The following is a 27,888-nucleotide window of genomic DNA, read 5'->3' as shown; positions in this document are numbered from 1 at the left end:
GCACTCAGTAGCATATCCACAGGGAACTGAAGGAAATGCACAAAAATTAAAAAGCTTCACATATAGTGGAAAATCTACAGATATTAAACAACTTAAAAGAAGATGACCATAAAAACAATCATGATAACCTTCTTGAACTCTTTTGTTTATGGTGTTATTTACAAAAGAAGAAAAAACTTCTTTTTGGCAGTTAACAGTCACAGATTGTTTAGAGGAAGACATGAATACAAATGGTGCCACAGGCACCACTTGAATGCTACACTGTGTTGAGTCCATGCGTGTTACAACTGGGTACTAATAACGTGGCATTTAGGGACAACCTCGATCAGTTCGGATGCCGCTGCTTCTCCAGACAGAGTGAGAAGATTCCAGTTGCACGTTCGCAGCTCCCCTTATTTTTGCTATGTAAATGTTCATCTTCCCACTCTCCAGTTTCCCTCAGTGAGACTCCGTCTGTGTCTCCTTTATAGTCTCACCATCCCTATCCTCAAGTATGCCCACTCCAAGTGTCTGCTAATCCTAAGTATTCTGGATTTTCTGCAGTCGGTGTCACAAAACCGTTCATATGTCTGGTTACTCCTCCGTTGCTTTCCAGTCCTGCTGGGCCGTCCCCCGCCACAGCCCCGGGAATCACCTTGGGCCCGAGGTCCAGATAGTATGGGTTGTCAAAGGCCGGAGAGGTGGAGTTCACTGGGATCAAATACCCTGGGTTTTCCACACTGTGACCTGAACTTAAGCCGTTAGGAAGCCGGCGGTCTATTCTGGATTTTCGAGGCAGTGTGCTGGGCCGCTCAGGGAACCCTGGCCTGAGATCCTGAATTTCTTGGTTGACGTACTCTGAGAAGGTGAATAGAAGAAGAAAAGTCAGAACATAATCAGAGTTACGGACATTTCCTTCTTTATGAAGACCACGACTCACCTGGCAGGGGATGATTTTGAATGGCGTGACTCCGCCGGGGTAGTGAGTGGTGAAGATAAGGATGGGGAAAACCATTCCACCCATCAGTTTCTAGGTCATCCTTGCTCCCGTTGGGGAAAGTGGGGTCTTTGCTGTAGCGTCCGGGGCTGGCTGGTGCCAAGGAGTGGCTGTCTGTAGGTGCATCCAGGAAGACAGAGTCAGACTGACCTCCAGCTGAGGTGCTGCGAGCCAGCATTGGATACTGAGGCCACACACTGTTAGAGGCGCTCGCTCCCATTGTTAAGGTTGGGTACTGGGCGTGGCTGATTCCAGTCAGGGAGGAGTGAAGGTTCCGAGGCCCAGCAGTGTTGGAAGGGTCCATATCTAAGCTATGATCTCTGCTCTGCTGGAAAGAAAAACAACCACCCTTTAAGATATTGGGAATGTACGACATGACAGCATGTTAACAGAAAAAGTCGCACTCTCACACAGTATCAGGTACTTACTGCTCATATAATATATATAAATCTTCAAATATATGTTCATATCGGTTTCATCATTTATTAAACAGACAATTCATGAGTTATTTCAAACACACAGACATTAAAGCAGGACTCTTAATTCTTATGTCACACATGCTGAATGATGGACACTCTCTTAAAAACTTCTCATCTGTCACTCCAGAATAAATTAGGAAAATTATCTTAGACTGATCTGATCTGGGGGTGGGGATTCCCCACCCTCTGATCTGTGTGTCCCTGCCTCTGCTAAATTATTTTTAATAGCGAGTTACAGTTTCTAATTTTAATAGCTAGAAACCGTAGCTATAAAGGGCGTCTTTGTATAATGTTACAAGCAACAGAGAAGCAGCCACAATGCTGCATGAATATAGGACACCTACCCTTAAAGTCGTTCGCTACATTAATCACAATTTGGAACCTGCGGTACACGTTGCTGCAGAGCACATAATCGAGCAGAGTCAATTTCAGATATTTATTAACTCGATTAACTCGAAAGTCTGCAACTGACACACTGCAGATGGAGCTTTGCCAGAAAGCAGAAAAAGTCATCAACGTGCATAGTTTTCTCATTCTGACATGCAGAAAATTTACTGTAACACGTTATAGCGCTGGTGAAATTTGAGATTTAATAGAAATACGGAAATTTAATGCCACAGCTTGCCAAATAGTGCTCAGTGGAAGGGGATCTATCAAGTAAAACTTGAGATGTAAGGGCCAACATGTACAACTGTCATCACATAACAGGTAAATTCTGTCTGTCTGTGATTAAAGCCAGCAAATGGACCAATCAAAAAGAACATATATCTATCTATGTATGATAGATATAGATACATATAGTTATATAAAATAGACAAAGACAAAATTACCCACCCCCCTCCCACCCCACTGACCCTGTATGACTGGTGTCTGGATAGTCCATTGGCCTGGGGCTCGTCCCCTTTCCTTGTATTTGGCACCAGGTACTCCTCAGGATCCAGGATCATTTCCCCAATATTTTCATCTTCCCTCAGAAGCATCCTGTAAAACTCACTGTCCACTGGGCTGCACTTGCTCATCTCTTCATCATTCTGAAAGACGATGAAAGAACAACATAGGATAAAAAACCCAAAACATTCTAGGAATGTACATCTTTATTTATTTGGATGGAATTAAAAGTGTCACTCTTTAAAAGGTAACCACATCTAAAAAGTAGCAGTTTTAGATAAATAATTTTATAGTATGGACACAATAACTATCAGTCCCGCTCTCTCTCACACACGCACACACACACACACACACACACACACACACACACACACACACACACACACACACACACACACAGTAAAACATTAACAGCATGAGTAAAACATTTACATACCTGAATAACTACATAGCGAGTAGGATCTCTAGCCATGGCACTAAAATCATTGACCAGGCCTTTGAATCTCGGCCTGCTCTCAGGATCAATCATCCAACCTGCCAACCAAACAATGGTTAACTGAACACTTCAACAACATTAAATCCTTTGACAGACGGGGAAATAAACTACAACGTGTATAAAAGTCAGATTCATTTGCAGTTTTTAACCAGGAAATACATTAAATGCTTAAATCTTGGCAACATCACAACATAGACAAAATGCAAAAATCACTGCTGCAGTGAGAGGTACTGACATTTGACCATGATCATGTAGACATCAATGGTGCAGATAAGGGGTTGGGGAAGCCGCTCGCCCCCCTCTAAAACCTCTGGGATATCTCTTGCTGGAATCGTGTCGTAGGGCTTAGAGCCAAACGTCATCAGCTCCCAGACAGTTACCCCTGCAATTAAATAACAACAACGCAACATTTACTCTAAAATACAAATCACCTATAAGGATTTAAACCAAGTTATCTGTGAATGAAGTTAGTTTTAAAACCATTATGCATTCAAGAAAAACTATGGAAACACTGAACTCTAAATGTTTTAAGAAATATATTTATGGTTAAAATTTAAGTTAAACACTTTGGATTGCTGTTAAGCTTAGTCTATGGGTGAGACCAACACTCAATCATACAAGAACCTCTCTTGGCCAGTCTCAACTGGATTTATGCAAATAAGATACTGTGGCATCATGCATCATACCCTTTGATGAGAATTTCAGGGTAGATCTAACTGTTGTGATTGACACCTTGTTAGCCAGTGAGTGTACTTTTCACACCACCGACAAGCCACAATAAAGCACGACGAAGATCAATTCAGTTTTATTTATATAGAGCCAAATCATAACAGCAGTTATGTCAAGGCGTGTTTTTATTTTTATTTAATGTAGCATGTAGCAAAATGCTACTCTACAAATTTCCCACTCCTTTATGCTAATGTATTTAGCTCAATTTAAAATGGAAGTTAAGCTATTTAGCGCTACTTAGCATTAGACTGTAATAACTACCTGTATGTAAATGTGAGACGAGTTTATTGTTAATGCTAGTGTTATTAGATTCTTTTTTTTCGTGTTTCATATAGGGAAAAAATGCTACCTTACAACACACATGGCTAAGCTAACTAGTTTGATACAAAACAGAAATTAGGACGGATAACTCTAGGCTGTGCTAACTAGCTGTTTAAAAACTTTGAAGACAGTAAGATTTTTTATTTACAAGAAAACAGCATTATGTTGTATTGCTAGTGATACCTGAACAGCTCTATCTTTGCTAAGAACCAAAAAAGTCCTGTTTTTCCTCTCTTTTCCTGGAATGCGCCAACTCAAGAGTGATGTCATTCTCAAAGTTCCTGCATTCGAGTACTGAGGTATCTGGATCATGGCCAGTGTTGCCAACTCCTCAGTAAGGAAAATCGCTATTGGCTGTCCTAAAAGTCGCTAGAAGTCGCTAAATGACGTCATCGCCTAATTTGCATAATTGGTCATGCTAATCTAATTGTAACCTATGTTGTTGGAGAGAGAAATAACATCGTGGAAGAGACATAAAGTGAGTAAAAAACGTCCTAAATGCATTTAGAGTTTATTTAGAACTACAAATTACATTTCTTTTAGCAATTATTGTTTTTTTTTTATGTCACAATTCCAACCCTGCTCCTTTACCCGGGCTTGGACTGGCAAAAGTGACCCGAAATAGGCACTCTGGTGGAGTTACTTTGTGTGTGTGTTTATAAGTAGTTTTAAACCTTGTGATCCACAAAACAGCATAAGAGTAAAAGAGTAAAAGAACTGACTGCGTTACAGCACCCGCTGCTTGTTGAGAGTAAAAGCGATACGCGCTTTCACGTCTTTTTTTAGCGACTTTGTCGCTAAATATAGCGACAAAGTCGCTAAGTTGGCAACACTGATCATGGCGGAAGATTTTATGGCAGAGATGCTACTTTACACACTTATGCTAAGATGACTAGCTTGATGTAAAACAATAGTTAGGCTATCCCAAAAAGTTGATTCTGTGGGAGAAACATTTCATCTTTGATCCAACTAGTTAGCACTAACTTGTTAGCACAGCCTAGACTATCGAATGCAACCTGAAATGGGTAACAAAGAACATAAAACAGAAGGAAACTGTTTACATTTTCCTATAGACTTCTACAGGACCAGAAGTCTTTTTGTGACCAGCTATTGCCATCTGATAGCCTTCAGACAGACTGCAGGTTTAAGGGACTTTGCACTGGATTAATTTTTCCAACCCAGAATCTGGGTCCATGAGAAATAGTACTGTTGTGGAGGGCCGGGCCAACTGGGTGCTACACAACAGACCCACGTGGCCCCTTGACAAAATTAATTGTCTAGCCTTTTTCGCTTTATACTGTCTGTGGGCAAAATCCTTAGCTGGCCAACAAGGAATAGAATCTTTGGAGAAGACCTAGCTTAGTAACGGCAAAAACTTTATGTCTGAACAGGCATTCATGCCAATTGCATTTTTTTATGTCCCTCTATCAGCTAATTTGGATCCTTTTAAGCCATTACAAAACCACAGATTGTTAAACAAAAGCCATCTACATGAACCAGTGCTAAGACTGGCCAATGGAGATGCTTCTTACAACTCTCAGCATACGCAAGTCCCACCCATATGATTCAGCTCAAACAGCAAACATCATTTCTGGATTCACATTTTAATCAAAATCCTACTTTACTTGCTTGCAAATCTATTTTGGTTCACATTTAAACTTCAATGTATTTGATAAGATTTTTCTGATGATTTATTCATAAGAAAAGGATCAATTTAAAATTCCTAGCCCTGGTTGATGCCTACCGTAGCTCCATACATCACTCTGGTGAGTAAACTTCCTGTGCAGGATAGACTCCAAGGCCATCCATTTGATTGGCACCTGGAAACACAGATTTCCAGAGCATTTTTAAACAAACAAAATCCTTAACGCCCGCAGAGAACATGCTCTGCAAGTCACAGCTTCCATCTCACCTTCCCTCCATCGGCGTGATACTCCGTCTCGTCTATATCGAGCAGACGGGCCAGACCAAAGTCGGTGATCTTCACGTGATTCGGGTTCTTCACCAGGACATTGCGGGCTGCCAAATCTCTGTGGACCAAACGAACCTCCTCCAGGTAACTCATCCCCTACACCAACACACACATACACCAACACACAGATCCATCACCCTACATGTGTCCACAAATAAACAAACTGGAACCACATCAAATATGAAAAGACAAGTAAGATAAGAGAGAAATGAACAAAATATACTTCCGCTTATATCACTGCAAGCGGTCACACAAGTACAAGCATGAAAACAGAAATGCAACACCTTGTTTCCTGTTTTTGTACCTTGGCAATCTGGACACACCAGTTGAGTAGGAACTGCGAACCAATGCGGTCCTTGTTCTCTCTGACGTAGTCGAGGAGGCAGCCGTACGGCATCAGCTGAGTGACCAGCTGCACAGTAGAGGTGAGACAAATCCCCAGGAGACGACACACGTACGGGCTGGCAACGCCCGCCATCACATATGCCTCCTGGAAGCAGAGAGAGCAGATGTAATGAGCGTGTGAACTTCATTTCCGTCCACTGTAACTCCTCAAGGTTTTCTGCCTGGCTTATACTCACATCGAGGATTTCTTTGTTGGCTTTTGGTGAGGTGTTCTCACGCAAAACCTTAATCGCCACTGGGATTTTCACATTTTCCCCATCAGGAGCCCAAATTCCCTGAAACAGTAATCAAAATCATCTCGAACAAAGCTCACCACCCTCTGAACAAACAGCACATAACGTGGTTATGGATGTGCATGATGACCATACCTTGTAAACAGTGCCAAAGGCCCCCGAACCCAGCACCCTGAGTTTTTTCAGCTCGGTCTCTTTCAATATACGCATCTGAGCTTGATTGGGTGAAGCACCACTCGGCGTCAAAGGCTCCACCAGCTGCATGTGAAGGAGGAAAATAGCAGATAAAGACTCCACGCTAGAGCAAAACACACATTTTAATTTGGCACGTCGTCCCTCACCTCGTGCTCCTGCAGGATCCTCCTCATTGTCTCCTTCCTCTTTAGCTTCTTCTGTCTCCTCAAGTAAAAGACCAGCAGAGCCAGCAGGATAATGAAGAGCACCACCCCACCTACTGCAGCCGCGATGGACGTGCCAGGTCTACACAGACACAGAAAGTTTAACGCTGCGCCCATCCATAAAAATCGAAGTTCAATTTGTAACAGCTCCCAGAAAAGCTAACGGAAATAAGTTGTTTAGTGCGCTCACCCTGTCCTGGTATCAATGGGGCAGCCTCGTTCATCCTTCACAGTGCAGCTGGAAGAGAAAAGCACCGTCTGTGAAGTCAGTCTCACTGCGTGCTTGTGTATGTGTGTGTGAGTTGGGGCTTAAATGTGGCGTCACTCACGGTGGCGTGCAGTTGGTCTTGCATGGCAGACAGTGTCCCGTGGCATTGCTGTATTTCCACACAGTATGCAGATCGCCCTTGACGCCACTGGGACACCGATCCACGCAATACTCGCCGTCCTGGAAATTCCGACACTCCGTGCAATGTTGAGCACCCTGAGACGCAAACAGAGCGATATTTAACAATGTTTATTTTTTTTATTTAGCATAAAAAAATAACAGAGTTTCTACAGCCCAGTGTGATGTCGACATCCTACTTACAGCACCACAGCAGCTAAAAGGATTCAATTTAAGCTAAAATTAGACCACTTTAAGAACTTTTGTAATTAGAAATAGCTTAAAGTATAATTTATTTTAAAGCAAGCAAGGTGCAAGCAACATTATCCCTGTGTAAAAAGGCTTCAGTAATCTCAGCTCTACAATGCACCATCAAAAACAAGCTATGCAATGAGAATATGCATCCTGCAGTGATGCCACATGCATCTTGAGAAAAGTGAAAAAGGAAAACAGAACCTCATAAACTTGTATTTATTCATACAAACGATACATCTCCAGGTTAAATAAACTGTCATATACAAGTACTTTTGAGCTCCAAATGGAGGTTTAAGGAGTTAGAAATCCTATCTAGCCGTATTACACTTTGGTCTATGTTTCTTACCGGCCCGTGGCAGGACTCTGAGCCATTGAGGGGTCGACACTGTGGATCACAGGCAACACACTTAGATCCATCTATGTATTCACGTACGGGCCTGCAAAGCAAGCACAAGATGCACGTAAGGTAACATCCCAGGATTAAATTAAATGCATTTATCTGAAGCATCTGACACCATCCTGAGAAGACACAACTTCAGAAACAGACGCCAGCTGCAAGTAACCCGATGAGCTCAACGACATTTCTTCTTCTTCTATAGACAATCGTGAAGTATCGTATGAATTTTTGCCAACTTTCTGCAAACATCACATCATGCTGGACTGTAAATTTCCAGTCCAGGATACAATTTCCATCACAGATTCAAAATAATTAAATTTTTACACTTTTGTTCTGCTTTACATTGAAGAAACAACATTAAACATGTTAATTTAACACCTAGATAGAAATTGTATGTATGAATTCCCGAATATTCCATGTATTACTGCTTTTATTTTATAAAAGCATTTATATGTTATAGAGCAATATATAGGGCACGCCACTCACTCCATACTACGGTGACCTCAGAGGTATTTACGGCTATGATGTCTTTAATCAGTTAGATTTGTTAATCTTTTTATTTAGAAACTCTATGAAACTAAACACATAACATTTCTACTTTCCTTGTTAGGTTATGGTCGCGATGACTAAAGCCATAGTGTGGTGATAACTTTTTAAATCCGATCCAATTCAAGGCAAAATAGGCAAGAGAGCAGGGTATGATTTTGCATTTGGTTGCGTTGTAAATAACAAAATCACTAGCTTAATTTGGAGTGTATAATAATAATAATAATAACCTCTGTTGTTTGAGTCTTACTAAAAGAGACTGTAATTAGATGTTTGAGCATTTTACTTTAAGCCTGCTTTTTCCAGGCACTTAGCAGATGTAAATTCCTAACTAAGCAAATGTACCATCTAATGGTTGTACTGGGTTCATTTTGTGCGCATGTATACAGCCCAGTGTGTTTTCTCATTTGCTCTGCCATCTTGCATTTGCTTTTGTATGTGCATGTATGCACGTCATATCAAACTCAAACACACCGTTATCGCAGATAATAGATCCTAAATTGCTTCAAGGCACACGTTAAATTAAACGTTTTTAATCTGAAAACTAAACATCATTAGTTTTTCTGATATATTTACTGGGGAACTAGTTCTGGGAATTATTACAAATAAAACAAATAGTACACTGAACAATTACAGAACATTATCAGTTGTTTTCGCATTGATTTAGTTTTGCCACACCTCTACAAACGCACGCAAACCTTCTTACCCCTGATAGAGATCACACTGCTCTACACACTCGGTGCCACGTTGGAAAGTTTGGCAGGACACGCACTGGCTGGGCCCCGGACCCCAACAGCCCGCCTTACAAAGGGGGTGACAAACATTCCCCTCTTTCTCTGAAAACATAGAGACAATGCAGCATGATTCACCCTGTAGTTTTTTTACTGCATTAGACCACAAAAAAAAAAAAAAAAAAAAAAGCTTAAGACAGCTGCACGACTAAAAGGTCTGTGGCTTTACTTACCACAGACTGCAGGGTCCTGGTTGTGGCTGACGATGCGGTGCGGACCCTGGGTGGGATGGAGGAGATTCTGCCATGGCAGTGAGTTGGTGTAGCACAGCTGTGTGTTGTTGTAAATCAAGACCAAACCTCCACTGACGCTGCGCAGCGACCGCAACCCGAGAGACTCGATTTGCAGATTCTGGATGGCCAGTGAAAACACACCCCTGAATGGATGGAGAGGGAGAAGATGAAGAGTGGTAAACAAAGCTTTAAATAAAGAAGAGTGTAAGAAGCAAACAGCAAAAGAGACACAGCTGTAACCCGGTATCTTTCTGTGAAAACAAGCTTCGTACAAATAGCGTTTGGGCTCTTCGGAGCAGAGTAAGGATCTTGGTCATTTTGGAGGGACTCAAAGCAGAGCATCATATCAATGTGGCTCCAGCACTGTCACTACAACTGCCCTACAGTGTAAAACCTGAGAAATCCAAGTGCAAAATTCTCCCACATGGAGAATGTATAAGGAATTATTCAGTTGTTCACTGATGAGTACAAGTCTGGAAAAAATACAAAGTTTATTGAGAAATTTATGATGCCACACCGTGCCCACATATTCTGATCCTGCCCTTCCATTCAGAGGTTTTGGATATAAAAGTGGATGCTACATTTCTGTCCCGGGATCCACAAAACATTCCTTAAAACATCTGTAGACTTCTAGACTGCTGGTAAAAAAGGGAAAAAAAATGCTGGCTTCAGAAGACACCACCAAACATCGACCTTTTCCTAGAACAATCAATGGATAAGATGGCTTTGACTCTTCAAACTAAGAGTCAAGGAGATTAACAGTGGGGGGGAAATGGGTTTGTTATAACAAGATTCAGAACAGCTTATAATCCAAGTGTAAAAGCTCTGATAGAAATATTTTCCTGCAGTGTATTCGATGGCTTTGGATGATGTTATTAATCTGTTTAAGTCCCTGACATCATGTTCCATGTTTGTAAAACTGTGTAAAATGGAAAAAAAAGACTTCCAAGTGGGAGGAAAAAAAGTACTCAAGCATGACTTGTCCTGTCCTGTCGCCAAACTGCTGAGTGACAAAGTCCACATGAAGTCGCACTTGTCGTGGATGAAGGGATCAAACGGAGGCCATGGAGACCGAGGTCAGTGTGAAACCAAAAGTGAATGCGGAGCTAACATTTTCAGACATTCGTTTCAATCGAAAATAATAAAACAGTTGTCGGTTGGAATTTTTTTAGCTTTAGCTAAAAGCTGCATTAAAACAGACTCTTTCTCAGCATCAACCATGTGTTATACAGCCTGTCTTGCTCATACTCCCTCCACAAAAATGTGATTGGTCGCTTCCACCTGGAGAACATTGATCGTAACGTTGTACACGTCACCAGCACGGTGATCAGATGGTGCTAACTGTGACCTAGTTTAAGACACTGGCCAGCAGGGCAGCAGTGCTAGCTAATAATTAGCATTTATTACCCTGAAAATGAACAGACTGCCTCAACTGAAGCAGAAACAGTCGAAAAAAACTGAACACAAACAAAGACACAGTGTTGGGTGGACACATTGGCATGTAGTGACGCACCGCATGGAAAGAAAATTAAACGTGCTGCATCTATATAACGATCTTAATACTACAGGAGAGCTGTTCAAGGCACATATAGACGATCCGGATGGTGAAGTGGAGTTTATTGATTCTTTAAATTACTTAAACTTACTATTATTCTTCATTTAGTTGACTTTTTTATCCACGTTTCCATCGTGCTCACTTGCATGAGAAGAAAAATACGCTTAGCAGGCACACCTAATGTTTGTTTCCAGCTCGTTGGTAAGTTTATTGATAATAAAGCTGATAATAAAATCACCACAGAAGGGAAAACAAAACAAAACACTGCAGTAAAGTGGATTGAGTATGGTTACACAACAGGCATATTGTGCAAACAGGATGACAAGGGAAATAGTGGAGAGCATGCAGAGCAACAGACAAGCAGTTTTAAGAAGTCTTACTTGTAGAGCATCGTGCCTCTGATCACCTTCAGGTTCTCAAACACACTGAGGTTGGTCCACTGTTCTGGCCAGGCATCAATGTAGAGATAACCTGCAAGTTTAAAGATCACACAGAGGTGATGAAAACATTCCAACTGAGGAGACTTCGGTGTGAGAAACAGATAAAATGTTACTTAATAAAAAGCTCACATAGGGTTTAACAAACACTGTGGTACCTGTGATCTCCTCCAGAGTCCTGAAGGCACTCAGCTGCTCCAAAGTCAGGCCTGAGGTGTTCTTCGCAGGATCCCTGGACAGCGTAAGATTTAAGTAAGACTTAAAAGCCACTTTGATTATTGGGAACAATTTCATTTTCTCTTGGCTTGTCCTCAATATTAATATCTCCTCCAGGTTAAGCTTGGATTTTGTGAGAAATGCCTTCGCCAGTCCACACAAGTCATGGAGACGATGTGTCTGGGTGATCTTGAGTCAGAGATACAGATTCAATCCACAGGAGGAAATAGGAGGAATATGCTGAATGCGAGCCTGTTTGTGCAGGTTCAGATCACACTAACCCATTATTGACAACCCTCAACAATACATCAGAAACCACACACGCGTTCACTTAAATCAGCTGTCGGGGAATTTTATCAACATGTAGTATCTCAACCTCAGCAAGTTACAAGTCATGTAAGCAAACCTACAAGCTTTGTATTAACTGTTGGTATTTCGCTACATTATTTGAAATGCTCTTTTGAAATTGGAGCAGTTTTGTCCTCTGTTGACACAACGTCAAAAACACTTGAGTTTAAAGCCGGTCTGGTTCCCTGTGCAGGGATAGGCTCGGGCGGCAAAAGGATTGTGTACAAGTTGTTGCTGCAAAATTAAATATTTGAAGTGCTGAATGGGAGGGATGTGGCGCTGTGGCGGAATAAAGTCTCTGGTGTCAAGCTGCTTGTTGTCTTTACTGAATTTTACACGTTTCTAAAAATGTAAAAGTCTCTCACCATGAGAAGCTCTCAGAGCGGAAGGCCAGGCTACCGAAAATCTTCGTGCACTTGTTGAACTCCTCCACATTGGAAGGCGTTACTACGGCGATGCTGCTGCTGCTGTCGGTGACACCATTGTTGTCTGTACTCGGGCCGAAACACACTATGATACCAACCAGGAAGGGGAAAAAAAACAAAACAACAACAGACGTTAAACCAAACCAGAGCTTTTCTGGAAGCAGTATTTCTAATTAGACTAAAGTTTAACAACAACAATGACTAATAATCACCCAGCAACATGAACTAGGACGTGATCATTGCTGAATGAAACAGATTTGCACTGCATTAAAGGAACAAAGCCTTAAGCCACCCCTCATTTACTTATGTTTTGCTATGAAAACTGGAAATAGCAGCGGTGATTTATTGACAATGTGAAGTTTTTTGAGCAGTACTGTATACAATAACATTCAACCAGCTCTGAACACTTAGTTTTTCTGCTCTTGGCTTGGTATGATGTCAGTGAGAGTGGATACTGTCGTCACCTGCACACAGACCAGACCGACCTGCTGTTCAAATCTTTAAATCTGTTTACGATGGGCAGTGAATCAGAAAAACAGGAGCCATAACAACTTGTTTTCAGACAGTGGGTGAGCTGAACGGTTGCACCAAGGTCCATTATAAAATAACTAAAAATTATTGCGAGCATTGAATCATGCAAAGCTGCTCCAGGAGAATCCAAGAATAAAAATATGAAGATGAAAATGAGCACCATAGATCCTGGAGGCTTGGTATGAGGAAGCAGAGACAGCAGAATTATGCTAGCAAGGTTATAAAGGTGACAGAGAAACTAACAAGCTAAACTAACGACATGAACAGACAGGCGGACCAGATTACTGAACCTCATTCCGATTTGTCGAGTTAACTCAAATCTAGAACCATCTTCCGCTTCCAAGTGGATGTTTTTATTCACACTAATTAGCAGGTAAATCTAATAAAGCTGCCACTGTGTGCGTGTGTTTGTAAACAGAATGATATTTCCCAGGAGAAAACAGAATGACTACCTCACCTTTGGGACAGTCTCCTTCACACTTATCACATTTCTGCGTCTCCGTCCCGTCAGGTTGGGTGACGACAACTTCCTGGTTGTTTGGGGGGCAAGATAAAGTACAGGCCACTTCCAACGCCAGATAGTTATCTACAGGGCAGGAGACAAAGTGTCCAAGATGGGAGGCAGGGATTTAAAAAAATAAATAAATCAGCGAGCGTGTGACAGCTTTCTTGGTTAAGCAGATTTTTTTTTTTAAGGCAAACTCTTACAAGGACACGTCTTGACACAGGTCGCTCCAAAGTTAAACTTCCCATGTGGGTTGGATTGGGACTGAAACGTGACGGGGTCATAGGTGGTGGGCAGTGGACAGTTCTCTTTACATACACCGCTGTCGTTGAAGTGACGACAAGCCTGCAGAGAGGAAGGAGGAAACATGTTTCTCCAGTAAGGAAAAGGAAAAAAGGAGATTACACTGTAGATAAGAAAACAAAAACAACAGGACTGTTTACCAGACAGTCTGAGTCTTTGGGTCCAGTGCATCCAGCTGCACACTGCAGGTGACAGCAGTCGTTGGGTAGAGGACCTTTACACCGCTGGCAGCCAGACGCACATTTAGCTCGGGTCACTTTAAACACACACACACACACACACACACACACACACACACACACACACACACACACACACACACACACACCCCCTTTCAGCAAAACTTCATCTGTTCTGCTTTTGTCTACATAAAACTACATAACATGACTGTGTGTGTGATTTTAACTCACGAGTTTGGCAATCCTGAGGAGTCTCTCCCCAGCATCTTTTCCCACATGCAGGCGAACAACTTGGACCTGCACCAGAAGAAAGCCAGGAATAAAAACCAGGGAAAGCTGAGCCACAATTTTACAAGAAAGACAAAGATTCAAGAGCATGCAGACATGCTGGCTGATCCGTGGTTATGTAAGGCACCAGTACGGTTCATGAGAGCCGTTTGCTGGAAGGTCAAACTCTATAAAAGAAATCTATGTAAAGTATCCAAAACCAACATAAACGATTTTTGCCCACATTAGGATTTATAAACCCACTTCCAAAATTGCTGGGACACAGCGCTAGAATGTAAAATAAAATCAGAATGCAATGATCTCACAAACCCACATTTTATCCCCAGTGGGACAAAGAAAACACATCAAATGTTTAAACTGAGGCATTTTACTATTTGATGAAAAAATATTTTGAAGCTGGTGGCAACAACATGTCTCGAAAAATTGGGACAGAGCAACAAAAAGCTGGAAAAGCAAGCAAAAAAAAAAAAAAAAAAAAACAGCTGGAGGAACATTTTGCAACTAATGAGGTTAACTGGCAACAGATCACTAACATGACTGGGTATAAAAAGAGAGGAGAGGAGTTTCTCAGGAATAAAGACCGGCCGAGGTTCACTAATCTGCAAAAAACTGTGTCTTCAAAATGTGGAAAGATTTTGGAATAATGCTCCTCAACGTAATGATGGCGCCTTTACACATCTGGAAAGGCACCATCAGTAGGGCTGCTCGATTATGGCAAAAATGATAATCACGATTATTTTCACTGAAATTGAGATCGCGATTATTTGACGATATTTATTTAACCCTTTAAGACCTACTATAGAACCAAGTCCGCCAGAGCTTATATTATTTTTTTTACATGTTGTAGTGCCGTTTGTGGGAGCATTTCAATTTGCTATGCAACTGTTATAGCCCATATTTTAATAATATGTATGCATTAAGTCCATAGTAACTACATTAATTGCAAAAAAGTGCAATAAACTACAAAAAAATTGAAAATCGTTTTTGTTTTTTACATGTATTTCTACTTGGAGAAATTTAAGAGGTTTATCCCTCAAAACTTTAAATACAAAAAAGTTGCAAAAAAAAGTTTACAACAACAGGAAATTTATTTTGAGTGTCTTCATAGTTTTATTTTGGAGATACACCAATTTTTATATACTGCAGGAAAAACGAAAAAACAATCCTATGATGCAAATTTGCAAAGAAAACAGCATGTGCATCAAAATAAACTATTTCCAGCAGTGCAATTTGAGTTCTAAGCATCCCAGCAACTATTCAGAAAGGTCAAACATGACCAGTATAGGCTTTTAAGGCCTACAAGTAAAAAACTACAATTTCCGCGAAAATGACGTCACTTCCGGTTTCGGCCGGGAAATTGCGGACATGCGACAGTTCCCGCTGACGTCTGTTTCACTGTGGGAAGTGTTACGAACAGCTGATAGGAACGGCAAAGCGTGTTTCTGGAATATTGTGTTTTTGTTCCTGCAAGAGCTTTTTATGCAGTTTTTGCAAAGCTTTATGTGGAAGGAAACTGTGACCGAGGACAAGCTGATGGCATCAGATGTAAGTACAACTCCTCCGGTTTCATATGCAAAACAAATTATTGCGCTAGCTTACACAGTTCCGGTTCTACAGGGATTTAAAAATAGTTACACAACACGGAGCGTGCTGCTCTGACCGGCTTTAAAGGGTTAACAATGACTTTAAAAAATAATATAAAATAGTGTGCAACACCACTGAAGTTTTTTTTACCTCTCTTTTCAACCAGCGGCAGTCACTCTCCTCTCCAAATAACTTCTGTTTAGCTTTCCGGGCTTCCCTCGGGTCCTCTTAATCAGCGGTCTCCAACCTTTTTTGCGCCCGACAATATTTTCACGGACCGGCCTTTAAGGTGTCGTGGATAAATGAGGGAGGGGCTAATAATCGGCTCAGTCATTTTTAATGATCGTTGAAAGCCCAGATCGTAATCGTGATTAAAATTCGATTAATTGAGCAGCCCTAACCATCAGTGCTGAAAGCTATACACGGGTTTTAGATCAACATATGCTCCCAACCAGGAAACATCTGACATGTAAAATGACTTTATGACATCGACAAATCGCTGCATGATGTTTCTCTTTGTTCACTATTAGAGTCAGTCAGCTGCTCACAGTTAGGAGGCCGAGGCTGCAGTCGGTGTTCCTTGGCACGGCCATTCTGCTCATCCAAGATGTCCGTCAAATTGATGTTCTGGGGGTCTGGGAAGCACAGCTGGGGGTTCCCCCAAATATACACTGCACCCAGCAGGATCTCTGCAGGACAGATAATACATAAAAGTGACTCCACAACTTATAGAAGACAACAGATGCTGAGAGAAACGGGCCTCTGTTCTGACCAATCTTCCAGTGAAACACTTCAGTGTTTTAAAGCTGGCGGCTGAGGATAAGAAAATGAGTCTGAGCTCCAAACTTGTCACATCAAATTACACCGGATTTGAGGAAAATGTCTGACCTGTGAGGCTACGTAGCCGGAGCGTCCTCAGCCCCTGACCGGCGTGAGTGTTATCCAGCACAGCCAGCGCGTAGCTGGAGTTGTACAACTGGCTGCCTCTTATGATCCGAAGGCTGTCTAAGGGCAACAGGCTCACAGAAACATGAGCAACAAGTACATAACCCTGTACCTCCACAATCCCCTGGTGAAGAAGAGATGAAGAGAGACAAAGGTGAGGAACACTGGAGCTAACCAAGCTTATTAACTGTATTAACATTTTCTTTGCGTTTCCATTCAAACTATACCTGCAGGAAGGAGAGGTCAGGGTTTCCATGGAGGTGTGTAATCTCCAAGTTTCCATGAACAACCTGGCAACCAGTGTAAAGCAGCCTCAGAGTCTCATAGTGGTTTTCCAGGCTGGAGGGCAGGGCCAGCTTCATGTCTGTACCCCGACAGACTGCAAGGCAAAGAAACAAAGTGGCAATTTATATGACCTGTCAAGAACTACAACCTACAGTATATAGAAACAAAAAACCACTTTTCTTCAATGCAACATTTAGTTTCTTTAATGAATGAAGCCATTCAACTTTTCATTCGGCAGAATTCTTGCATTTTATGGGTTAAAATATCATCCCTACAAAAAACTAAATGACATACAGTAGTCTGCAAAAGCTGTGAGCCAACCTTCATTTATTTTTATTTCACTTGGAAAATTGGAAGATGGGCAAACACATGCAGTGCAGTATAATAAGGAAAAACAGAGGTTGTACAATTCTAACAAGCTCGAAAGTCAATGCAAGTCAATACAGCCTGAACTCTCTAGGTCAAGCTTTCTTGTCATTTCTTTAAGTAGTCTACAGGAATAGTTCTCCTGGCTTCTTGAGGGACATGCAAAGCTCTTTTATGGATGTTGGCTTCTTTTGTTCTGTTCTCTCTCAAGACGATCACACACTGCTTTAATAATGTTGAGGTTTTTTTGGACATCTCAATGTAAACGTTTACAACAGTCCTTTCTCTTTTGGTTCCTTTTTTCATGTGTACAGACACCTACGTGGTAATGAATGTAAGGCTTGGACTCCACATAACTTGACTCCATCTATTCACAAGCAGCCTAAATAGAAATACGAGCCGCACGCACAGCCTCCGTCTGCGTCTTAGTATACATATATGATATATTTTCCCCTGGCAGCAGATTCCCTTCAGTGGGTCACACACAGAATTGAATTCGGGGGTCATACAGCATTATAATTCACAGGGGCATTTGCAGACACATAGCTCTCGTGCCTTAACAAGCAGTCACACGGTGAACAGTCCCTCCTCTCTCGAAGTTATAAATGACTTCCCTTGGCTCCTTTCCAGCAGCCCCTCAACAGTCAACCCACTTTTCTTCATTGAAGCCCCCCAACCTCACTACTGAGCCATCTCTCTCCCTGCCATTTTGGAAAGCACAGAAGCAGGCACACCACAGGAAGAACGGGAAGTCCTGGCAGCCGGGACAAGGCCGATTTTCATGACACAGTGAGGTTACCAGCAGACTTCGGGAGATACGTCTTATCATGTGTGTGCGTCTGCCACGTGTAAAGTTTCCTGGAGATGGCGGAGCGCACAGACCCATATTACCCCTCCTGCAACTCAGCTAAAGAAGTACTGAAGCATTAATAAAGACAGCGAGCTACTGCAGTAAATGTGTCTATGATTAACCGTGCGGCTGCCAAAAATACACACCCAGCCTCTGCCACTTGTGTCAAATAACAAATCAAATGACTAATCGCCGACTCCTTCAATTATGTCATCATGGAAAATAGTTTTGGAAGTCAAGCCAAGAGTGGAGATGTACTCTCATCCTCTGGCATTTTAATCATTTTCAATAAGACAGAACTTCTAAAACACAAACAGCTTTCCCAGAGTGTGACAAAAAAACAAAAAGCTGGATGTCTCCGGCTTTGGGGATTAGGGAAATGTGCTGTAACAGAGAGCTCAACAGAGCACATTATCCGTTTCTGAAAAGTGTGCGTAAAGCCCGTCCTCAGTTTCCTCTCCCTTTATTCCCTCATTGTTTGCTCTCCAAAAGTCTCTCAGCAACGCCTGTGTGTGCGTGGACTTGTGAGGAGCTCCCGGCCTAAAATACTTTCCCTTTTATCGCTCACGTTACTCAGCCTGCCCGCGGTCAAGACGCTAACTTTACTTTCCCCATTCGAAGTTCACTTCCTGCCTCTTCAAAGGTTTATCTAAGCAGTTATCAAAGAAATTGTCCTCACATCCTCTCTGATCACTCGTGTCTTTTAAATTCTCTCAGAGTCTGAGCTGTTGCTCAACTGCAATCATCCTCTGGGGAAGTGCAATTTAATAGAAAGGTGTGTGGTTGCATAGCTAGAAGATGACACACACAGTTTTGGATTTTCCCAGTAAAAGGGGGATGTTGTGGTGACTGGCACCGAGTTTTGATCAAAGCTACATCGGTGACCTGTGACCTTCCAGTTCACAAGGTGATTGCGCGCCGTGTCACGTGTACACGCATTAATGCTGCCTGCTGCACAGCATGTAATGCCAATTTGCCACTGGAAACTTCCACTGCTCAGGTGTTTTGCTAGAGAGCAACAACAGCGAGGGAGGTATTTTTCCTACATTCCCGTCTGTTTCTCTGAGTTCTGACCCTACTCACGCTCTCTCCAGTCTAAATTAATTACGGTCACAAATTACAGAGGCTAAAAGGATCCCGATTATCTGAGACCATGCCTGTTCTCCCACTGCCCACTTGTTCACGCGCTCACTCAGTAGTGAAGCGCTGCAGACAGCTGTTGATGCATTTTGGACATCATTTAAATGAAGCCCTGCGATGTAATTACCCGCCGGATATTTCTAATTAGTTCTGTTGTTAAAACAGCTGCAGCTGCACTACAGTTGAAGCCATGGAAACCTCAGCAGTGCTATATCTGGATAAGTACACAGTGTAACTGACATATCCCTCTGTAACATTTAAGTCAAATCTGTGCACACAGATTTATTTGAAACCCAGTTTGTCTGAACTACACCCTGTTACGTAAGCATGATGGAAACCATAGATTCAACTGTGCTATTATGTTATAATCTTCAATACATTCACCTGAATAATGCCACCCCTCAAAGTTACAATCAGCATGGATACACAGATATATACACATACACAGCAGGAGCAATTCAATGCATTTAGGCATGTAGTTCAAACTGAGCATCACAATGGGAAAGAAAGATGATTTAAATGAGCCTGGTTGTTGGTTTGAGTACTTCAGAAACTGCTGATCTACTATCAGTAGGATTTACACAGAGTGGTTCAAAATCGAGACTATATCTAGTGGAGGAAGTGTTTTATCAGAGCCAGAAGTCAAACTGTTTTGTTTTTTTTATAGGAAAGCAACAGTAACTGAAATAACCACTCGTTACAACCAAGGTACGCAGAAGAGCGTCTCTGAATGCATAAAACATCCAACCTGAAGCAGAAGACCGCACTGCGTGCCCTTTTTGTCAGCTAAGAACTGGCAACTGAGGCTACAGCTCTCACAGCCACACCAGAACTTGACAAGAGTGGAGACAGGCTTGTACCACCAGTTCAGGCGGTGTGGGGATATTAGGGCTGGGCCATATCATACCGTTCACGGTAATACCGGTGTATGTTGGGCAACGATAAGAAAATGAAATATCGCGATGGAATATGGGTAAAAAGCACACGCGCAGTGCCTTTGTTTACATACGCACATGGCAGCGACGCAGAATGAGAAGAGCGAAAGTGGATCGTTGAATGAAACGGATGAACCAGAATTGGTTTGTAAAAATGCTGCAACTTCAGTGGTGTGGGACTGGTTTAGCTTTCGTCCGTCAGATACACAACAAAGCACTATTTTTGGTAGAGCATGCTAGCGGGCCGTCGTTATTACAGTGTTTTTTGGAAAATAAATCCTTTGATTTTTCTGAAAATCGACAGTGCCCCTTATAATCCCGTGTGCCTTATGTATGAACTCTGGTTGTGTTTACTGACCTCGAAACAGTTTTATGTACACGGCGCTCGCAAATCTGTCAAATGTTTCAGTACGACTTTGCTAAGCTACGGACCCGCACCGCTTGATGGATTGTCAGAGCATTACAGCCATCGTAGTCAGGAGCCTCACGGAGTGATATGTACTGTGCTTCAACATAATATTACAGTATTGTGTGTGTGTAACCTCTTTTTAAGTTTTGTGGATATTATACATGGTTATGCTGAGGATATGTCGGCCAGTTTCCACTGGAAATGCCTTTTGGTTAAACTGTCAGCAAGGAATTTGCATTTGCACTGCAAATTTTTTATATAACTTTAATGCACTTAAAAAAGCTGCTTGTGTAAGTGAAAATACATTGACGGGGGTTTTTTTTTGACAGTTGAGGAGTTGTAAAGTATTTTGTCTCGTGTCAATTATATCGTCAGTTATATCGTTATCGCAAATTTTCAAATGTATATTGTGATAAATATTTTTGGTCATGTCGCCCTGCTCTAGGGGACATTTTCTTTGGGTCACCATGTGAGCATCGCTTACACTCCATAGCCTGTCTGAGTATTGTTGCCATCCCTTTATGACCACATCTTCTGACGGCTGCTTGCAGCAGGATAAAACACCATGTCACAAAGCTCAAATCATCTCAAACTGGTTTCTTGACCATGACCAATTAGATCGCTGTACTTAAATGGCCTCCAGAGCCACTAGATCCCAAAACATTCAGGACATGGTGGTGAAAAAGGTTCACATCATTAGATAGCCGTGTAGCCAAAATATCTACAGCAGCTGCGTGATGCTATCATGTCGATATGGAACAAAATCTCTGAGGAACATTTCCGGCACCTTGTTGAATCTATGCCACAAAGAATTACAGCAGTGCTGAAAGCAAAAGGAAGTCCAGCTGGTAATAGCAAGATGTAATGAAGTGTCCAGTGTTTATACATTTATAATAGGAGAGGAGCTCAGCAACTATTCTCAAAAGGGTAAGATAAATCACATTAGCTCCATATCTGCTCACAGCTCAGTCATTAGCCATGATTACAAGGACACTAATAACTGGAATAAAAGTCTGAATGATATAAAAATGCTTCATGTGAACACAATGACCTGATAACGCTCCTTTGGACCAAAATTTCCTTTCAATTGACACAGGTGGGTTATACCGACCTCAATCGAATCAGTGTGTATGGACAGGTACCTTATCCTTACTGCGAATGCCTGCTATATGTCAACACAACGACAACACAGCGTGGGTCCATTTGAAAAAGATAAATGACGCAAAAGGCAAACACACGAGACAGGAGAGAAACTGATGACTTCCTCTGTTCAAACCGTCGATGCATGTAAATACACAACATGATCGGACTGAAATTGCGCACAGGTAAACATGAATACTGACAGGAAAATGGAAAACAACGCTCTACATGCCAGTGACTCTACCTTTGCTTGTTTAAATCCATCCAACTACTTTTAGGTTTGTTAACATGTCCTAATTTGTGTAACAGCAGTTTAGCATAGCAGATTAATCTCAAAGCATGCTTAAGGTGTCTGTATATGTCAAACAAGCCTCGCACTTAGGGGACAACCTGTTAAAGATAGAGTTGCTGTCAGGTTAACATGTGAAACGTGGTGGAAATAACAACTTTGTCTTTTACACGTTGTTTACTTCATGGTTAACCGCCACTAGCAGTTTCAGCACAGCAGCTTGTTTACCAGTTCTGACTTTAGAAAACTAGTATTACCACCTTGAGCTCTGTGGTATGCCAAACATTAGTTAAGTCCACCTCCATCGAGACTTAACACAAATGTAGTGATGAAAGGAAGGAAGCCAGCAGATGGGCAAGTCTGGACAGTATGATGTCACTGTGCACAGTAGTTTTGGAGTTACAACCAAAACAAAAGAAAGAAAAAAAGATGTTTTGTTGGATCACAGTGACCTTTGACTGCCATATTCTAATCAGTGCATCCTTGAGTCCAAGTGAACTTTGCGCCCAGTTTATAGAAACTTCCTCAAACGGTTATCGGCTTCTTGGGAATGCCGGAGAGTGACGTGCGTACGGATGGGCAGTTAGAAAACACAGCGAACCCCGGCCAAGGCTGTCGTTAGCACATAAAAAGATAACACTGCTGAGCTGGTGAATCAGCTGGTGAAGATTGATTGAACAGAAAGTTGATCGTCCAGTCCCTGTAACAACACACGCATTCACAGGAATGCCACGTACTGTGGCATTCCTGTGAATGCAGTTAGTACTGCAGGACTTTTAAGTGCATGTGGCCAAGCAATCCAAACACTTTTTATATAGTCAGAGGAGGTTTTATAACTTGAAGTGCAAGATATTTAAAATGTCAGCACTTGTTGTTTCAGCTCTAAGGAAAGTGAGAGAACACGAAGTACTGCCGGTGTGTAAGAAATCACTCCTGATTTGATCTGAATCAGGCTTCCTGAGAGGCTGCGGTGTGTGTTTGTACAAACGGGCTGCTTGAGACTGAAAACTGAAAGCCAGCTTGAAGCCACACCTGTGTGTGGCTGCATGCCAGTTAGCACAGGGAGTGTGTGGAGGTGCGTGTGTGTTTACCAGTGTGTGTGCGTGTGTGTGTGTAGCAACAGGAACGCGATGCTGCCGCCGCTGTTGCAGGAACAGGGCTGAATCACAGCGGAAAAGCCTGCTCCTCGTGCTCTCGTCTAATGGATTAGATCCTCCAAAGTTCCGCAAACAGAGCGATCTGATCCAGCGGGACTTTCGCTCAGATTTTTCACACGGCAGCCCTGATTGCACCGCAGCCCTAATCCTTAGCAACGCGTCTTGCATAAACTCCACATTTCTCCCAGCCTCCCCACAGCGCATTCTTTCTACCGCTTCACTCTGCGGTCGAGAAAGAAAAAAAACAGGTATTGCTCAACAGACAAGCAGAACAGGCTCTGTGCTGCGCTGGAGCCACGAACTCCTCGTACACTCACGCCGCCACAGACTAAAACCACCAAAACACGAACGCACCGCCACATCTCAGAGTGTCCCGACCTCTTTCTACACATTAACCACATAAAGGAAGGAGTCTGGATTAGAGCGCTGGAATAAGGAGGAGGGAAAATTAGGACATCTTCCATTCAAAACTGGCCTAAATAAATATCAAGAAGTCGATTTCTGCTATTATTTTCAAATAAAAGGCTAAAAGATAAGTGCTGTTAATGAAGGAGTTCCACAGAAGGATAACTGATCGATAAATTGAATGGGATACATTTCATTATTAACATAGTGTACACAGTGCTGTGTACAAATCAGTTACTCTTTGTTAGAATTCCAGAAGGGTTTTATGACAAATTAAAGGAAAAGTCACTGACAGTTTCTCCCAGGTCTCTGGAAATCTGCTGGAGCGTTCAAGCATCATTATTCCTGATGTTGGTCCAACACGTCTGTCCTAAATCTTCTACAGGTTCAAGTGTAACAAAATCCAGCTTGAGCTGCTTTCAGCTGCTCCTTTATTTACAAGCAGTCACCACAGATGGTAGCTCTACATGCCGGATCTGACTTTTTTTTTAAATGCCCAATGTCCTTCCTGACATATCCCCAAAGGGATCAGTGTCCCCTCCCGGGATCAAACTGGGATATTTTGTTCATTAGTCAGGTAAATCACATCACTATAGAGCCACCAGTGGAACCCCGTAAAATCCAGCATTTTAAAAAAAAATACTTAAATTACTTTCAAAACATTTAGATATTCAGAAGTGTCTAGATCACGTTCCCACGTCACTCCCTTAGAGGAGAATTTGAAAGATTTGCAAATAAACACTTAGAAAAAAAATTAATCGCAAATTATTTCGAACCAGAATGATTTCACAGCCAGAGGATGAACCCAATATCAAAATTTAGGTACTTTAATTCGTTTTGACCGGCCACCCATCACCAAGAAATGCAATTTGTCTCTAGATGGACGCACTCTAAAATGAACTAGGCTGCAGAGCTTAAATGAATGTGTCTACTTGCTGAAGTCATGAGGGCTTGAAAATGCAGGCAAACTTCAACCCATCCCTATGTACTTCAAGGGCTTGTAACTCGGGTTTCATAGCTTGAAGATAACATTGTGCATAGGTTCATTAATCATCCTAAAGTTGCTTCACAAAAACATTCAGCTGGTCCCGAGAGGCTCGTGTGGAAGTGACATTTAAAGCACGCGCGTGCTGCAAATGGTCAATAGTAAGCATGCGGTGCACCTCTGTGGCAGCATTTGAATTAGTCTTTCCTCCCAATGCACATTCGGGTTTTGCCTTTGATCTGTCGCCCACCTGCACACACCACTCCAAAATATAATTACTTCTCCATTAAGGATGAATGTGCTAGCTTCACAGTTAGCAATTTTGTGCTAGTTTTCATTTGAATGATCTCTCTCATCAACTCCTTATTTTATGATGCTCAGAAATTACCCTGAAAAACATGTTATGGTTTTTGTTTATATTGTACTGAAAATACAAGACGGTTCTTTGTTTCTAAGTTTGGAATCGAGGGTTTGAATCGGGCATTTTTACCCATACCTCCTTAATTCCAACGTCCTGCAGACATGGGATACGTTACATGCTTTACCTAGAGGGCACTTTTACAAACAACACATCAAACTAAAGGTCGTTTAATAGGCAGAATTTTTTTAATATTTATAATATTTATCAGATTGAATGAATGGGCAGTAAAAAGAGCAAACTCCTTTCTTTTAAATCAGTTATTTTCAAATGAATGGCCTTGTTGGAAGGGCTTTTTGGCCCTTGTGATGCATAATTATTTCACCGCGCTCGCGAGATGCCACTGCATTTTAGTTATGGATGCTTTGAAAGTTTACACTACATTAAAAATAACTGCAACCTCTTTAGTTTTATAGAGAGCTGGCCAGCACCCTATGCCAAGCCTGATTTGGCCTGTGAGCCGCAAGTTGAGTATCACTATTACAGACCTCTTATGAATTACAGGGAAGTTAATAAATAGTGAAAATAACACGTTTGTTTTTTAATTATTTCCCCATGATTTCATTCTGCTAACACAAACAAGGTAGCTGAGGCAATCGTTTAAATACTGAGAGTTTAGAAGATGTCAGCAGTATTTCTGAGTGTCACACTGATGTAAGATGTGCAGATTCACAGATCTAACACTTTATTTCCTCAGAGGTTTTTCCCACTAAAAGCCGGGTGAAGAGAAGATAAACAGAAGAAGAGGCTGAAAGTCTCCCCGGAGGACGGCAACAATGGCTCTCCGGTGGTCCCACTCTCCTCTCCGGGTGAGTTAGATCACTAACACGCGGTCTAGACTGGTGAGTCACAGCAGGCTGAGTTAGCTGATCACTGAGGCCAGTTCAGTAAGACTTAATCGCCACACAGTGAGCTTCACTGGAGTGTGACAAGGGCACGAACTCTATGGATAGAAAGGCCACTGAACACAGACACACACACAGGCACGGGGACGGGGAGGTGAAAGAGTGTGTGCGTGATATAACACTTTTACAATACTTCATAACTGAAAGTAAGACAGCTGAGATTCACTCTGGAGCCAGTCGGAGCGCTCGCCCTGAACTGATGCTTCACAGATTGAGTAAAGTGCACCAACCAGTTCCCACCAACAATGCAGTCATAGATGAAAATCACTTCACCTGTGACTAAAGGCTTTGTTTGTGTGTGTGTGTGTGTGTGTGTGTGTGTGTGTGTGTGTGTGTGTGTGTGTGTGTGTGTGAGAGAGAGAGAGAGAGCAGCTAATAAAACAGACAGTTGTTTGTACTTACATTAGTCATTTTTGTTCTGAGGCTGACATGAATGAAAAACCCCAAAGGGGGCTCTTTCTTTATTTTGTGCACATCAATGAAAGCCAACAGCTGCATGTCAATAAAGTGAGCACTGCAGAATAAATTGTTATTGAGTTCAGATTCATTTTTGCCATTAGCATGTGCCAATAAAACTGCTTTTAAAAGCAGCTGGCTGGGGGTTATTGATCTCCCCAAATACACCTAAAATCGATCTATAAAGGGTCATATGCACCCATTAATCTGCACTATCAATCATTTTCTCAGTTAACAAACTAAATAGCCCAAGTACAGACTGACCATCAGATCAAGCATTAAATATATATATTATTTAATATTATAAATTATTATTATCCCCCCAAAACCTATAATAAAATGAAAAACAAGCAAAAATATGATTTGCAGCTCGTTTGCACCTTCCAGTTAGCTCTTGTTTTACTGGCATGTACTCAAGCTCCAAGTGTGACAAGTGGCCCCTCTATCGCACAATGTCTCCCTTTTAGAGCCAGGAGTGAATAATTGACATCGTCATGATCCTTGGCCCACAATGCACTGCCTGTTTAGTGTCTTGTTTTTGTTTGTGTTTACAGCAAAGCCACGAACCGTCCGCCTGCAGTGCACAAGTCAGTTGTGTCGCAAAGCTGTAAAGCAGGTTCTCATATTTCTTACCTGAGTCTCTGCTCTGTGTTTATTTGAGCAAGTCAACGTGTTACAAGATTGGAGATATTTGTTTATTTAGTTTTTGAATCTTTTTTTAAATTATTATTATTTTGGTCCAAACTGTAAATCTAAAGCGAGGCTGTTTTGTGACAGGTGTGATTTTTCCTCATAAGCAGCCCTTCATAAATCCCAGGGGAGCAGAGAGGACCCGGCTGAGGAGTCACGGAGGAATGTAGTCCTCCGGACCAGAAAAAAACCTCCAGCATTTCCTAAAATTACAGCCAGCACACTCCAGTGCCATCTCCCCGAAGCTCCGTGGGTCTATTTTGCCGACGGCGGAGGCATTATTGACAGGGGGAAAGCGCTGAAAGTTACCCACCTTCTCTGCCTGAAGCGCCCGTCACTCCGAGCAGTACGGCCCCGACAAACAGCAAACTTCTCGCCGCCTCCATCTGCGCAGACCCGGCGCTTCTAGTCCATCTGGGGGAAACAGAGATTAAGTTTTTGCATCTCATTTAGAGCTAACTGTCGTTTCTGGCACCGTGTGGAGTTGTTGTTCGTGTCCGAATCTCAGTTACTTCCTCCCATGAATTCCCTGCCTGTTGGTAGTAAGCGCGTAACAGGAGCGCAGGCGCGCTCCCGTGGCGTAAAGGCCTGAACGGGGAGTGGCAGGTTCAGTCAACCCGCCCTCACTCCGGTCTGAC

At 42.2% G+C, this 27,888-nt stretch overlaps 1 protein-coding gene across 2 annotated transcripts; it reads right to left on the bottom strand.

Annotated features, from left to right (window-relative positions):
• Positions 1–68: 68 nt before the first annotated feature.
• erbb2 (erb-b2 receptor tyrosine kinase 2) lies at positions 69–27,815 on the bottom strand. 2 transcript variants are annotated; one of them, XM_085416372.1, is made up of 27 exons: positions 27,564–27,815; positions 17,048–17,199; positions 16,764–16,944; positions 16,424–16,564; positions 14,235–14,300; positions 13,965–14,080; positions 13,725–13,866; positions 13,474–13,602; positions 12,426–12,570; positions 11,655–11,728; positions 11,440–11,530; positions 9,445–9,647; positions 9,187–9,316; positions 7,884–7,974; positions 7,227–7,381; positions 7,088–7,135; positions 6,841–6,979; positions 6,635–6,757; positions 6,443–6,541; positions 6,166–6,351; positions 5,802–5,957; positions 5,634–5,709; positions 3,075–3,221; positions 2,780–2,877; positions 2,310–2,486; positions 920–1,304; positions 69–837 (listed from the first exon to the last, which is right to left on the bottom strand). In XM_085416372.1, the coding sequence occupies exons 1-27, from the start codon at positions 27,697–27,699 to the stop codon at positions 488–490; spliced, it is 3,936 nt and encodes a 1,311-aa protein (XP_085272498.1). In that variant the 5' UTR covers positions 27,700–27,815; the 3' UTR covers positions 69–487. The 2 variants fall into 2 exon arrangements, with proteins under 2 accessions (XP_085272498.1, XP_085272499.1); XM_085416373.1 differs by having other exon boundaries at positions 920–1,301; positions 27,564–27,814.
• Between the last annotated feature and the right edge of the window lie 73 nt (positions 27,816–27,888).

This window comes from Rhamphochromis longiceps, linkage group LG8, assembly GCF_057381845.1.
Source record: "Rhamphochromis longiceps isolate RC_006_pf linkage group LG8, R_longiceps_female_GT1.1, whole genome shotgun sequence".
Lineage (NCBI taxonomy): Eukaryota > Metazoa > Chordata > Actinopteri > Cichliformes > Cichlidae > Rhamphochromis > Rhamphochromis longiceps.
This window is presented reverse-complemented; position numbering and strand designations above follow the sequence as displayed.

Bases quoted from the DNA above. Each gene is read 5' to 3' on its own strand.
- erbb2 (XM_085416372.1), bottom strand. From the start codon at position 27,699: ATGAGATGCAAAAACTTAATCTCTGTTTCCCCCAGATGGACTAGAAGC. The intron at 16,565-16,763 runs GTCAGACATTTT...TCTGTCCTGCAG, and splicing joins CCGGCTACGTAGCCTCACAG to AGATCCTGCTGGGTGCAGTG. The intron at 13,603-13,724 runs GTAAGAGTTTGC...CCTGCCCTGTAG, and splicing joins CTGTGTCAAGACGTGTCCTT to ATAACTATCTGGCGTTGGAA.